A 16,040-nucleotide genomic window follows, 5' to 3' on the forward strand; every position below is an offset into this window, starting at 1 on the left:
GAGGGCCAAAACGGGATTTTCACCTGCGTCAAACCCATTGCGAGTCTCCTGGCCAGCACCGATCAGGTTCTCGCCCAGAGCATGCTATTTCCCATTTACATTCATTTTAATGTAATTATTGGGCAGGAAGCCCAATTCACCCGGCCTCCTGGCATGTTCCGGGGTCGCCCCCTATCCCCCGGCCCGCCAGCTGGGATTCATGAGGGCATGAAGTAGTGCCGGTTGACAAGCAGGAACCTGGTTCCTTGGACTCTGATGGGGTGAGTATTCTCTCTACACTTGCCTCCAGGGTGCTGAGGGTGGTCATTCATGGAAGGTGGGAATTGGGGAAATCTTGGGCTGGGCTGGTGGTTCTCAAGTTGGGAGTCCTTCCCATAATGGAGATTGTATGGCAGGTCTTCTAGCTTTCAAAATCATGAAACTGTCTTTCAGCATGTCAAGTGTACTCTCTGATGTGTTGGAACGCTTTGATGTCTCTCCCAGCATGTCAAGTTCAAAGACCTGTCAGAAGGTAAACATCTTCCCTTTGATGTGTTGGAATCTTTTATACTCTCCCAGCATGGAAATATAAATGATCTGTCAGAAGAATGTGAATGTCTTCCTTTTAGGGTGGAGCAGTGGTTAGCACTGCTGCCTCACAGTGCCAAGGACCTGGTTTGGTCCTGGTCCCAGGTCACTGTCCATGTGGAGTTTGCACATTCTCCCCATGTCTGCGTGGGTCTCACCCCCACAACCCAAATATGCGCAGGGTAGGGGGATTGGCCATGCTAAATTGCCCCTTAATTGGAAATAGAAATGAATTGGGCACTTACTTTTTTTTTAGTTTTTAAAAATTTGTTGGAAACCTTAAAAGTGCTTTTTTCACCATCAATTTAACTCCCCTTAACTTTTTTCAAGCTCGTGGGCATACTTAGAAGCCTAAAAGCTTTGACCTGCATTGTTCCTATTCAATTTCATGGTCCATTGCCTTTTGCAAGCCTCTTGATTGACAGGCCAGGCTATTTCAAAGGAGGAATTAGCATTGTTTTTATTGGCTCTTGAGGAGTCCATTAACTCTGAAGTGTTTCCTCTTTTGAGCAGGTGTTCTTTCTAACCATGGTTTTTTAAAAGAGGCCTCTTTTTGATGGGTGAAGTGTCTGCCCATATGTTACTGCTCTCTTTTTTTTTAATAAATTTAGAGTACCCAATTATTTTTTCCAATTAAGGGGCAATTTAGTGTGGCCAATCTACCTACTCTGCACATCTTTGGGTTGTGGGGGTGAAACCCACGCAGACACGGGGAGAATGTGCAAACTCCACACGGACAGTGACCCAGGGTCGGGATTCGAACCCGGGTCCTCAGCGCCGTAGGCAGCAATGCTAACCACTGTGCCACCGTGCTGCCCCATGTTACTGCTCTCTTAACCCATAGTTTCATCTATCACATTCTACCAAAAAAAAAATCATTTGAGCCACAGCTTTATTAATACAAAACATGTAGGGATAGCACAAGAAAACTGGATGCTGATTCTAAGATGGAGAAGGCATGGTCATAAACATGATTAGAGTAGGTTTAAGTATGACTTTTAAAGAAGAGAGGTAGGCTGTATGTTTTATTGAAGAAATTCCAAACCATGGGATCAAGGCAACCATAAGCACAGTGATGGGGTAAAGGGGTGAGGTTGCACAAGAGGCTGTGTGAAAGGAATGGGGAGGTTTCTGAAGGTTGAAGATTAGTCTGGGAGGAGAATGACATTAGTGGCAAGGCTACATTGTGGCAGATAGTGATGATTGTTTTGGCATTACTGATGTTCACCTGAAGTTTCATATGGAAATAGTTATGGCTCATCCAAGACTGGGCGTTGGACAAGCAGTCTGAGTATATGGAGACAGTGGAGAGATTGAGGTAGATAGTAAAGAGACAGAGCTAGTTACTGTCAGAATATATTTGGTACTGACCCCAAATGTGTAGATGGTGTCAGCAAAGGCAGTATTTAGATAAGGAAGAGAAGGGGCCAAGGATATATTCTTGGGGCACTCCAAAGGTAAATGTTGAAAATTCATGAAACATGGTACCATGCAAGTGAAAGCCCCACTGAACTGGATAACACAGGAGAGGCACTGAAGAGGATAATTTAGTTTTCCATGTTAAAGATTACTCGGGGGAGGGGGGGGATAATGACCCATGATCATAATCACAGAGGCTGCAATTTTTGATTTAGTTTGTGCCTTTTCAGTAGTGTGATAGAGGCAGAAATCCAGTTGGAGAGATTCATTTGAGGAGTTGTGAAAAATCTGGGACATGGATTTGGGTGATGCCAGCATGTTCAAGAATTTTGGAGAAATACAGGAAATTGGAGACAAGATAGTTTGCAAGAACTAAGGGAGGGTGGATTTTCCAAGCAATTGGTTATGAAGGCATTTTTTAACATAGGAGAGGGGGAGCAATATCTGTGTTCAGGAAACAACTTATAATTTCAGCTTCAGGAGAGGAACTAGGTGGTCAGCAGTTTAGTAGAAATAGAGTCAAGGGAATTGAAGCAGGGGTGGGTGGTAGATCACAAAAGAGTGGGGAAATAGGAACAAGATTAAAAATAGATTTGGAGCTAGGTGGGACAAGCAGCAGCTTGTCACAGGAGAAGGGTTTTGTGGGAGAGGAACAAGTAGAAGGGTGAATGAATAGATTGTCTTAAACTTAGTGACAAAGTAGTCCATCAGTTCTTTGCACCTTTGGAGGGGACTGGGACAGGGTTTATTACTTAAAATATCCATCCGCCAAAAACCTCCTCGCCAAGTAACTCTTTAATCAACTCATTAGTCATGTTCCCTAAGTCTTGTCCAATTGATACTTGTTATCTATTTATTTTAATTTCTACAATGTGCTTTGGAATATATTAAATGGGTATTGTTGCTGTAAGAAAGGACACCATATGAAACTTTTTAAAGTGAACATAAAATTTAAATCAAAGCAGACATAGTTGCAAAGTACATTTGGGAGAGAGATTTGATGCGAAAGTGGGCTAAGTTTATTTTTAACAAGTACAGGCTTACATAAGCCATTTGGTCTCTTGTTGCTAAAAGCTCTAATTCTAAATGGCCATTTATAATGTCAGGGAACGTTTCAGTTGAATTCTAGCCTCATTACTCATTGCCAGGCATCAATTAACTGATTCATAAGTTGACCATTACCCTCTTCTTTTATCTCTTCCCTGGTAGGTCCTAGGGAAGGTGATTGTCCAATTCACCAAATAATGGATGAAAACACTGATTCAGTCAACGATCAGCTGACACAGTATGCAGTCCAGCTGAGTATTGAAGAGAGCATTGAAGCCAATAATAACTCAGCATCTCAGTATAATGAAAGGTAATTGATGTAGAGCAGAATGTGACAAATGATACATTACCCTGACTCCATTTTTCTTTCTCCAGGTACCATGATCTAAGAGGGTGTTGGCGACCATGAACTTCCATATGTTGGTTCATGGTTATGCTTGAAAATGTGCTGCAGTAGTCTGCCATTGCCTTCCGCATGTGGCTGGCCCAGATTCTCTTCTGCTCTTACCACCTGCCGCAGACATACATTGGCAGGATTTGGAAGTCGATAGTCAACCTGTTTGGCCACGTTCCTCAGCCATTAAGTGGGACATGAACCCTGAGCTTCTGGCTCAGAGACAGGGACACTACCCACAGTGCTACAAGACTCCATTTATTTCACCTTAAAAAATGGAAAGCAGGGTGTAAAGGTAAGAGATAGTTATCCAGACTGGAGGAAGATGGAAAGCAGTGCTCCACAAGAGTAAATACCGGGTCCACTCTTATCCTAATTTACATTAATGATTTAGATTTAGCAATAAAACACTCAATATCAAAAGTTGCAGTTATTAATATCAAACGTGGGGTGTAGCAAACACAGGAAGAGTGCAGCATGATACCAGAAGACATGAGAAAACTTGCAGATTGGACACCTGTGTTCCAATGGAATTTCAACACAGACCTGTGAGCAGGTACACTTTGGTTGAAGAAATGTAAACGTTGGAAAATTAATAAAAAACCTGGATGAGGTAGAAGACCAAATGGATCAAAGTGCTATGATTTGTAGGATTTAAAATAAGTGAAATTGTGTTAAACGTGTACAGAGTCATGGTCAGGTAGCACTGCAAAATACTGGTCTCCATACCATAAAAGACAGGGAAGCACTTGAGAAAGTGCAAAGCAAATTACTTGAGTTGTACCAGAACTGAGAGAGTAAAGATCTTAGGAAGGATTGAATAGGTTGGTGCATTTTTCTTTAGAAAAGAGAAAGCTTAGAGAAAACAGCCTCTAAGGTGGAGATGCTAAAAATATTCATGGGTTCAACAGGGGATAGGGAGCATATAGGGGAGTTCAAAACTAGAGACCATATATATAAGATAGTTATTAATAATTCTACAGAGAAATGAGAAACTCTTTTACACATAGGTTTGGATGTGGAACTGACTAGTGAGCTTAAGATGCTTTCTAAGGAAGCCAGACAGGTACACAAGAGAAAAGAGGGGTAGAAATATATGCTGAAAGACGAAGATGAAATAGGTGGAATGGGAGGAGAATTGAATGGAATATTATCACCAGCAGAGACTTTTTGGGCTGAATGGCCTGTTTCTCTCTTGTAAATTCGATGTAACCATTTTCATCACTCACCTTGTGCCATTTTTTTGTAGGTTTTTGTCACCCAGCCAAGAAAACAGACGAATAGTGGAATCAATCAGGCAAGGTACAGTTTCTGGCCCATACACCATATGATTTGTAGTATTGTAGATTTCAATAATATGAACATCTGAATAAGGAGCAGTAGTGTGTCATTCGGCCCCTTGAGCCTGCTGCATCATTCAATACGATTATGACAGCAAACGCTTTGTTATTAATGTTTCCTAGGTGAAGTCTTCGCTCTACAACAGTTGATTGAACATAAATTTGCTTTTGATGAAGCAGATGAGAAGGGATGGTTTCCATTGCACGAAGCTGCTGTACAGCCCATTCAACAAGTGCTTGAAATTGTACTGGACTGTGAGTTGACATTAGATGCAAGGCTGTAATGTGGTAGAAAATTATCAATATCTATCCATTGAAATAAAATGCAATCTCACCACAACAATTTCTTGAAGGCATTGAATCTGATTCCATGGATAGTGATCATCCTTCAGTGCTTCACCCACTTGGCCGTTTTTGATCTGTGGCCCTTGGCAGCAAGTGACAAAAGTGTATCAAGCTATAGAGACCACTACAGCTTGGCTAATACCAAATGTAATAGATGCCCACACACCCTCTCTTCAAACAAGAGTTGCTAGGTAAGAGTGTGGAGTAGAATTTGCATCAGTTTTTTTCTGAGGGACAGTGGCTGAGGACCCTGGTTCGCTCCCAGCATTGGGTCACTGTCCATGTGGAGTTTGTATATTCTCCCCGTGGCTGCATGAGTCTCAACCCTCCATAACCCAAAGATGTGCAAGTTAGGTGGATTGGCCACGCTAAGTTGCCCCTTAATTGGGAAAAAAAAAGTTTTTTTTTTCCAAGGGACGTTGAGGCCAATCACAAAAATACCAACATCAAGTCCAAAGCACAGATGCAGACTATTCAGCTCAACTGGTCTGTTGCTCCAGTGTCTAAGATTCACATCAGCAAAAAAAAGGGGGAAAAAAAAATAAAAAAGATTCACATGAGCCTTCTCCCATATCTCCTCATCTAACCCAATAAGCAGAACCTCCAATCCCTTTCACCCTCATATCTGCATATCTAGTTTCCCTTTAATCTGTGCTATTCACCTCAACTATTCATAATAGATTAAAAGCTGCCCTGGTTGTAATGAAGTCAATCAGCGTGTGAAATGATTGAACTTGGGATGCCCCAGTTTGTGCGGCTCAGGGATCATGTGCTACCTAGTGGAGTCCAGACCCCAACAGTGACTAGGATGCTGGACCAAAACCCCCAAATTTTAATTTATTTGTAAGACTATGCGGAAAGAATGATTTGTTTCAGGAGTAATTGCATGAAAGAAATAGTGCTTTGGTATTCTAAAAAAAAACTTTATAATGAATACAATATTGAACTTTTTAACTTCACATCCGAAAAGAACAACTTGCAATTACCCCATAACATTACTACACAATTTCCCATTAAAAAACAAGAAAAGAAACATACAGATCTCAATCTATCTTAAAATCAGCAGGACATAGAGTAATACTTACTTTATAAAACAGATTTGGCTCCTATTAGAACCCCTTCAGACTGAATATCTCCAAAATCAGGTTCGCCTGGAGTGTTTCAGCTTCTTCCTTGTCCCCAGACAAGGCTGCTCTGCTTTACATGTTATTATTCCTTTATAACTACCCTACCATGACAGAATTGTGGACTCACTGTCAGACAGGTCAGAATTCTGTGCCTCTCTCTCAAAGCCTTCTCCAAAAACTAAGTGCCACTCTGCATTCCTTGGCTCTACCTGACAATTACCTCGTTTCTCAAAGCTTAAAAACAAATGATCTGTGCAGGCTGCAAAGCACATTAACTCCCCGGGGACTTCCCTAGTCAAACCACATTCCTTTGGTCAATTCACCTTCTGGTTCCTAGAAGTTCCAGACCTTTACAAAACAAAATCCTTTTTTAAAAACATGACCACTGCAGTCAAACACACTGTAATCCCTGCCATTTAACCCTTAAATTATTCCAATATTTGGAAGCCAATATTCCTAAAATCCTCCATTCGTCACACAATCAATTTGGATATTGTGAGATCTACCATGCGGATTTAGCGGCACTTTGCGATCACTAAAACTCAGTAGAAATTTGAGTTAAAACTTCTCAGGTCCAAATAAGAATCTGTTTTATTTGTCTCTATTGATTACAATTGAGAATCATTTAAATTCATATTCTCTAATAAGTCCAGCTAGCAAAGGACTCAATAGAAGCAATCTTGTAGACAATTCAACTTTCAAGTAATACAGAAATAATTTTCTTACTTACGGCAAACAGCTTGCAATAACTTCAAAAGGTCAAAGTCAGAAAATGAAATATGAAAGATAGAGAGACAGCGAGTAAGTTCGATCAAAGTATAGATGATTCATGAAGTAAAGAATGGCCGTACGATCTATCACAGTTATACTAAATCATATCAGACTTTAGCCATCTAGCTATGTAATCCTAATTGGGTTGGGTTGGAATCAAATAAGTTTGATTCTACGCTGAGCCATCTGTCATTAACAGGCAACATTAACCTAAAATGTATTCTTTTTTGACCTATGGAATGCGATTTGGCTTCCTTATCGCATAAACTTGCTTGTTAGGACAATGGTCTCTATGCTGTTGCCATGGAACTTGCCTTGTCCTTGGGTTACTTTATCTTGTTAGCTGCATAGGAATGGCGTTTTTAATCTATAATGCTGTGTTCTGTTGAAGCTACGTTTTGAAATGCTGAATGTCTGTTTTGAAATGACCTGAGGTTATGAGTGAGTTTTAAAATGGTATTTAATAGACTAGGGGCTTAATGCTAAATAGCTATAGAAATTAGCGGGCTTCTACAGATATCATTATTTTGCACCTCTATTTGCATATTTCTGTAACTGTCACCTCATCAATTTGCTGTGGGTATCATAAATGCTGTGGTTCCTTTTTCACTGGTATCACATAGAGGTTAAAACCACTGCCAAATCATAGTAGTCGAGTCTGTTCTGTCAATATTCTTTTATGGTACATTGGTTCCCACTCTCTCAAGCCGATTTGCGTCTATACTTAATTTGTGGAAATTATGGTTGGATAAAAAGGCAGTTCGATGTATAAATGTATCCATTTAATTTTCTAAATTGTTAATTGTAGCATCTTATAGAACAATTTGGCATCAGAGAACTGAAGATGGGGATACGCCGCTTACTTTGGCTGCTACAGCTGGGATATTAGGCAACGTGCAAGCTCTTTTGGAGAAACGTATCTGTCCCAATATCACTAACAACAGGGGAGAAACACCACTGCTGATTGGTAAGTCATTTTTTTCCCCTCTTGAATATTAGTTTGCTTTTTCCCATCCCCTTCTCTCCTATCGTCTTGCTGGGAAATGGATTAAATGCTAGGAGAGGGGAACTTAAAAAACTCAAACCTGACTGTGTTCTCACTTAACATGCATTCATGTGCACTGCTATCTGGGCAATCAGACTGATTTGCCTCTTGATTGAAGCTGACCAGAATACCCACCAGAATTAATATCTGCAAATTGGGAGACAAACAACACAGTCATTTTATCCTTTATTTGAAGTGGAAACTCCAGAGAAAAAGTGCAAATGATCATTTACGTTACTTCAGCAGAATTCCCTGTTAATCTTCTGTCAAAATTAGATTATGAAAAGACCCATGAAATTCCAGGTGGAATCAGGGAGCCAGATATAATCATCTAGATAGGAATAATATGATTAGGGATAGTCAGCATGGTTTTGTGAAGGGTAGGTCATGCCTCACAAACCTTATCGAGTTCTTTGAGAAGGTGACTGAACAGGTGGACGAGGGTAAAGCAGTTGATGTGGTGTATATGGATTTCAGTAAAGCGTTTGATAAGGTTCCCCACGGTCGGCTATTGCAGAAAATACGGAGGCTGGGGATTGAGGGTGATTTAGAGATGTGGATCATAAATTGGCTAGTTGAAAGAAGACAGAGAGTGGTGGTTGATGGGAAATATTCAGAATGGAGTTCAGTTACGAGTGGCGTACCACAAGGATCTGTTCTGGGGCCGTTGCTGTTTGTCATTTTTATAAATGACCTAGAGGAGGGCGCAGAAGGATGGGTAAGTAAATTTGCAGACGACACTAAAGTCGGTGGAGTTGTAGACAGTGCGGAAGGATGTTGCAGGTTACAGAGGGACATAGATAAGCTGCAGAGCTGGGCTGAGAGGTGGCAAATGGAGTTTAATGTGGAGAAGTGTGAGGTGATTCACTTTGGAAAGAATAACAGGAATGCGGAATATTTGGCTAATGGTAAAATTCTTGGTAGTGTGGATGAGCAGAGGGATCTCGGTGTCCATGTACATAGATCCCTGAAAGTTGCCACCCAGGTTGATAGGGTTGTGAAGAAGGCCTATGGTGTGATGGCCTTTATTGGTAGAGGGATTGAGTTCCGGAGTCATGAAGTCATGTTGCAGTTGTACAAAACTCTAGTACGGCCGCATTTGGAGTATTGCGTACAGTTCTGGTCGCCTCATTATAGGAAGGACGTGGAAGCTTTGGAACGGGTGCAGATGAGATTTACCAGGATGTTGCCTGGTATGGAGGGAAAATCTTATGAGGAAAGGCTGATGGACTTGAGGTTGTTTTCGTTAGAGAGAAAAAGGTTAAGAGGTGACCTAATAGAGGCATACAAAATGATCAGAGGGTTAGATAGGGTGGACAGCGAGAGCCTTCTCCCGCGGATGGAGGTGGCTAGCACGAGGGGACATAGCCTTAAATTGAGGGGTAATAGATATAGGACAGAGGTCAGAGGTGGGTTTTTTACGCAAAGAGTGGTGAGGCCGTGGAATGCCCTACCTGCAACAGTAGTGAACTTGCCAACATTGAGGGCATTTAAAAATTTATTGGATAAGCATATGGATGATAAGGGCATAGTGTAGGTTAGATGGCCTTTAGTTTTTTCCATGTCGGTGCAACATTGAGGGCCGCGGTACTGCGCTGTACCGTTCTATGTTCTATTTCCGAAATATTTTCATTGAGACTAAGTAGGTTTACAAAGAGCCCAGGGATCCAATTGACCCTGGACTTTGTGAGCACTGTATAAAGCAGGTTTGACATGATGCTGGGTTTAAACTGAATGTGGAGGCTGGTTTAGCACAGTGGGCTAAGACAGCTGGCTTGTAATGCAGAACAAGACCAGCAGCGCGGGTTCAATTCCCGTTCCAGCCTCCCCAAACAGGTGCCGGAATGTGGCGACCAAGGGCTTTTCAGAGTAACTTCATTGCAGCCTACTTGTGACAATAAGCAATTATTATTATTATGTGATGTCAAGCCATAATGACCTGAGATGACTCCTTTCTATAAATTAGGCTCTGGCACTTGAATCACGCTGCCAGTATGGACCTGCAGTCACTTCACACCAGTGTTGAACTTGCAGTGCAAAAACACTCGTGCGTGAAAAATGTATTTAATAATAATAATCTTTATTATTGTCACAAGTAGGCTTACATTAACACTACAATGAAGTAACTGTGAAAAGCTCCTAGTCGCCACATTCTGGTGCCTGTTCGGGTACACAGAGGGAGAATTCAGATTGCCAATTCACCTAACAGCACATCTTTCGGGACTTGTGGGAGGAAACCAGAGCACCCGGAGCAAACCCACACAGTCACGGGGAGAATGTGCAGACTCCACACAGACATTGACCCAAGCCGGGAATCGAACCTAGGCCCTGGCGCTGTGAAGCAACAGTGATAACCACTGTGCTACCGTGGTGCCCATTTTAATGTTGAGGCCAACCATTTTAATCAAAATAAGTTACGTTTAACAATCCATGTCAGTACAGATCATGATTGTTAACAGGACACTGGCATCTTATCATGTGTGATAACATTCACCCAAGAAAAATGTCAACTGGATCATTATTTTGGCTTCAGCAAGAGTTAATTTGAGGTTGATTACAGATCAAATTCTCTGACCCAGGCATATACATACCAAAATAATACCATTAGCAATTGATCTGCCTGAAATTTGTTCCATCTGCTGTGCCATTTGAAATCTCATGGGATTTAATGCAGCTGCTAGCGTTTGAACAGAGACCCTGTTCTAAACACGCAGTGTTGCATCATTGCACCTGTCTAGAACATGATATTGAAAAACTTTGGTTGAGGAATTGTAAACTATTGACATATTGTTTTTTTTATTTTTTTTTTCCCATTAACATGGCCAATGCACCTATCCTGCACATCTTTGGGTTTTGGGGGTGAGATTCACACAGTAATGGGGAGAATGTGCAAACTCTACACTCCACAGTGACCCCGGAAGGGGATTGAACCCTGGTCCTCGGCACCATGAGGCGCCCCTGACTATTGACATATTGTGAATACGGTCCAGAATATGACAACTGTAAAAGACTTTCCAATTGCGGAACAATAACAGTGTGAAAGATAGCATTAATTCTCCTGCCTTATTCTGAAATGTAGTACAATTATGACAAAGTATAGTTATAAGGGTTAACTTAGTGGGGAGTTTTCAGCCTGGTTTAGATTCTGGGAAAGCCTGTTCGGAAGATTTACATCTTTAACCTTTGGGAAAGGAATAATTTGCAGTGTAAATTCACGTGAGCTTTAGATGGCATTGCTTAAAGTTTTGCATTTGATTTTGTTTTTTATTTTCATATTAGTTTCAAAACAAATTCAGTGGAAATGATCAGACAAAGTGACGCAATCACACCGCACACATTTTCTGTGTAGAAATAGTTTTGTCAGCTATTTCAACTTGCAATCTATCATCGTCAAATGGTTCAGCTTGATCAGCTTTCTGTCTCTTTGTTTTTCTTTAAGGTAAAGTGCTGATGATATCATAGAGCATAGTGGAAAGCCATTTAGTGGACCATAAGACATTAAATCCATTGAGTGAATTTAGTGACATAATACGATGTAAATGTGAAGCTCAAATATAATTGAAAATACGATTGCTCAGAAATTACACATCTCAACTAATTCCTTGAAAACTTCTTTTTTTTCCAATGCACTGGTCTCTTTTATCGTGTAGGAAGTGTTCAGGTCAAGTGTTCTGTGACGAAAGGGTGACTTGAGTCTTTGACGCTGAGCCTGAAACTCTTTGCTCAGTGACTGAACTGGGCATGTTACCATCCCTCCTCACCAACGGGTTACAGCAGAATAAAATGTTATTCATGGAATCTATTTTTGAGACCGTGCATGGTCGACAGTAAAATATGGATCACAACTTATGGATTTATGCTTCATGTAACTATTGATTGGAACAGGTTCTGCAGAGAGTTTTGGGAATTAGTCTCCTCCACCTGGTGAAACGGAGCCTTGAACGACAAAAGTCATTCTTTTTACTCAGCTGTTGTAACTCATAACCCTTCACACTTCCTAAAACTTTGTATTTGCACTGGAGTCACCATGATAAGTAGTTGAGATCACTAAAGTGAATTTGTAAATCACCCAATAGAGGGCGATCTGATACTGTATTTTTTTATGTTTCAATCTCAAGCCTGTGTTTGTGGATATCACAGCCCCATATAAATTAAAGCAGTCGTAGCTAAGTAAGGAATAGACTATCTCAGTCTCAGAAAGTAGTTCTTTTAAAAAAAAAAAAATTCAGAGTACCCAATTCTTTTTTTCCAATAAAGCGCAATTTATCATGGCCAGTTCACCTACCCTGCACACCTTTGCGTTGTGGGGGTGAGAACCACGCGCACACGGGGAAAATGTCCAAACTCTACATGGGCAGTGACTCGGGGCCAGGATGGAACCTGGGTCCTTGGTGCCGTGAGGCAGCAGTGCTAACCACTGTCCAGAAGGTAATTCATTGACAAACCCTCAATACAGAGGAAGATTGTTTCTCAGTATATCTAAATATTAACATTTGCCATGTCTGTAAACATTTAAGCAATTTAGAGCAACAGACTGCAAAGGTAGATACCACATGAAAAGCAAATTGCCGGTACTTCAGCTTCTTCCTCGTCAATAACCATCAATGGAATCATTCTAGCGAGAATGTAGACTACTTTGGATATCTATTCCCCTTTCTTCCCATGTACTGAATGATCTGTTGAGCTGCTTGCAAAAAAATACTTTTCACTGTACCTCGGTACACGTGACAATAAACAAATCCAATTCAATCCAATCCAAGTAAAAAATGCAACACTGACAAGCATAGAATCTCAATGTGGAACTGAGGGCCTGGTTTATTTATGTTCAGACTTGTACTAAAAGTAACTGGGATATATGATTATTCCACGTCACATCTTAACATCCCCTTTTCAGGCACAGTTTAGTGCTGTCTACACAAAGTACTCAACCAGAATATTTGGGATTGGGATGAGTATTCACTGCTCCTTTAAAGACTGTGCTCATGGACAGTGTGCTTTTCAAGCCTATGGGCTGAATTCTCTGCTTTGCAATAGTGGTGAATCATGCGAAATTTAAAATCGAGATTTGCGCCCGGTGCCGATTCCAACGACATGCTCCAATCCCTTGCTGGAGGCCAAATCGAAGTTACCGCCCTGCTGGCCCATCCATGCAAAACCGTCATTTACATGGATTTCAATATCATCAATGGCTTGGACACTCCATGCTTCACCCTTCTGCAATGCTTCACCTCTCTTAAGCTGAAGTGCAAGTATTTACAAGCGGGGCCTGGGTGTCATGACTGTGGAAGGGGAGTGGGAGGCTAAAAAAAGCACTGAAAAACTTGCAAAGGTTGTTGGGCTTGCTGGGGGGTGGCTTCCCAGAATGGGGGCAGTAGTGGAGAGCAACCTGGTGCTAAGTCCATGGACTTGGAATGTCCCACTCGGGATTGGTGTGGCGTGACTCAGACCATCATTCCTGCAGTCTGTCTTTTAAACGCACCCCTTTGGTGCTACTTACAGACTGCTCATACTGCTGAGTGCTGCCTGTGCTATTTGAATGCTCAGAAAAACTCTGACAAACCTTCATACCCTATAGCTGTATCATCAAGGGGATGGGCATGGCCAAGCTCAATCAAAGCCCACCAGATGTTGGCACACCTCAGAAGCGCTGCTCTCTGTAGAGGAACCAGAGGATCATCAGAGTTCACCCCAACCGGAGGACACCTGCTCAGTGGCCTTTGGAGCCCTCCCTCGTTCTCTACCCCTCTCAAGGCAGAGACCTCACCAGTGATCCACACCCCTCTGGATCACCAGCTGCGTCCTCCTGGTCAGACTGGCAGCACAGATTGCCTCTGCCACCACTTCCCAGGCAGTGTTCAGGAGGGCAGGCTTGAGTTTGCGGCCCACCCTGGGGAAGAGGCTGTCATTCTGCTCCTCACTGGCATGGAGCTGTGGGTCCACCTCAGACTCCCGACCTCAGGGGGCAGGTCTTCTTTGAGCCATCTTTGAGGCTGCAGTGGTAAGTGGAGCGCTTAAAAGCGGCTCCAGCCCAGGCTGATGGGAGCCCAGGCGACCCAAGAGGCGTCGATTCGGGAGCTGCAACAGGAGATGACTGTGAGGGAGGAGGAGGCCACGGTCCTCGTGGGAAAGGTAGAGGTGCACGAGGCACTCCACCTGAAATGGCAGAGCCGTTTTGAGGAGCTGGATACCCGAATGAGGCGGAAGAACCTGAGGATCTTGGGCCTGGCAGAAGGCCTGGAGGGGTCAGACCTCCCGGGATATGTAGCAGAAATGCTGAGCTCCCTGATGGGGGCAGGGGCCGTCCCTTCGCCCCTGGAGCTGGAAGAGGCCTACAGGGTCATGGCTAGGAGGCCAAGAGCAAATGAGCCCCCGAGGGCGGTGCTGGTGCGGTTCCAGCGACTCAGCGACCGTGAGAGAGTGCTGGAGTGGGCCAAGAGGGAAAGGAGCAGCAAGTGGGAGAATTCGACGGTGAGGGTCTACCAGGACTGGAGTGCGGAGGTGGCAAAGCGGCGGGCCCGGTACAACCGGACGAAGGCGGTGCTACATGCAAAACGGATCAGGTTCGGAATGCTGCAGCCAGCGCGCTTGTGGGTCACCTACAGGAACCAACACCACTATTTTGAGTCCCCAGAGGAGGCGTGGGCCTTTGTACAGGAAGAGAAACTGGACTCGAATTAGACCCAGGGGATACTTGGCGGCCGTAGCCGCTCGGGTACTTTCAGCTGAATTCTTTGTTTGGATTTTGAACTCTTGCTGTGGTTTTTCTTCTGATGTTTTTTCCCCCTTTGCCAACTTCCCTTAGTTATTGTTATTGTGGTTATTCATGGTTATTTATGGTTATTTATGCTGTTTGGTAGAGGGCGACTGTTAAGTACATTGTTATTTGTTATTTATCTGTTATTTATAATGTTAAGTTGGGGAGGTGGGACGGGGGGGAGAGCAGATCGGGGATATGGGCTCCTAGGGGGGGTTCTTTTACAGGCATGGACGGGGACGGGGGTGGAACTGAAGATGGCGGGGTGGGGTGTGGCAGGGCGAAAGCGCGGGCTTTCCTCTGTTTTCCCGCGCGCGGGGCAGAGGAGGGGGGAGGGGAGGAGTGCGGGGCGTGGCTAGCAATGGCGACCTTTCCCGCGCTGGAGCGGGGCCAGGGAGGAGTGGCAAGGGGGGGGGAGGCCCCCCCCCCGAGCCGGGGGGAGTCGGAGTGGGGCAGGAGCAGCCGGGTCAGCGTGAACCAGCTGACTTACGGGAGTACGATGGAGGGTACATCGCGGCTAGGAGGGGTCCTAGCCTGGGGGGGGGGGGGAGGGGGGTTAGGGAGGGACACCGGGTTGCTGCTGAAAAGACCAGAAACGGGAAGTGGAGGACTGGAGAGGTGGGGGGAGGGGGACATCGCCATGGGGAGCGGGTCAGAAGGGGAGGGTCGACCCGGGGCGAGCAGGGAACAGGACATGGCTAATCGGCAGGGGAAGGGGGCGGGTCGTCCCGCGACCCGGCTGATCACTTGGAACGTGAGGGGGTTGAATGGGCCGGTCAAGAGATCAAGGGTATTCTCACACCTGAAGGGACTGAAGGCTGATGTAGCAATGTTACAGGAGACCCATTTGAAGGTAGTGGACCAGGTTCGCCTGAGAAGGGGGTGGGTGGGACAGGTGTTCCACTCTGGATTGGACGCAAAGAACCGGGGGGTGGCGATTCTGGTGGGAAAGAGGGTGTCGTTCGTGGCGGAGGAGGTGGTGGCGGATAAGGAGGGTAGGTATGTGATGGTGAAGGGTAAGCTGCAGGGGGAGAAAGTGGTGATGGTCAACGTATATGCCCCGAACTGGGATGACGCGGGTTTTATGAGGCGCCTATTGGGCCTCATTCCGGGACTGGAGGCAGGGGGCTTGATCATGGGGGGGGACTTTAACACAGTGCTGGACCCCGGGCTAGACAGATCGAGCGCAAGGACCAATAGGAGGCCGGCAGCGGCAGAAGTGCTGAGGGGG

At 44.1% G+C, this 16,040-nt stretch overlaps 1 protein-coding gene across 2 annotated transcripts in view; it reads left to right on the forward strand.

Moving 5' to 3' along the window:
* LOC119954994 (ankyrin repeat and SOCS box protein 15-like) overlaps positions 1-16,040 on the forward strand; it is a 53,987-nt gene that overhangs the window by 3,666 nt on the left and 34,281 nt on the right. For both annotated transcript variants that reach the window (XM_038780776.1, XM_038780777.1), the window contains exons 2-6: positions 433-511; positions 3,196-3,343; positions 4,677-4,729; positions 4,891-5,022; positions 7,819-7,977. In XM_038780776.1, coding sequence (XP_038636704.1) covers positions 3,231-3,343; positions 4,677-4,729; positions 4,891-5,022; positions 7,819-7,977 — 457 coding nt within the window. In that variant the 5' untranslated portion in view covers positions 433-511; positions 3,196-3,230. The remainder of the gene's footprint in view (positions 1-432; positions 512-3,195; positions 3,344-4,676; positions 4,730-4,890; positions 5,023-7,818; positions 7,978-16,040) is intronic.

Source organism: Scyliorhinus canicula, chromosome 20 (assembly GCF_902713615.1).
Source record: "Scyliorhinus canicula chromosome 20, sScyCan1.1, whole genome shotgun sequence".
Classification (NCBI taxonomy): domain Eukaryota; kingdom Metazoa; phylum Chordata; class Chondrichthyes; order Carcharhiniformes; family Scyliorhinidae; genus Scyliorhinus; species Scyliorhinus canicula.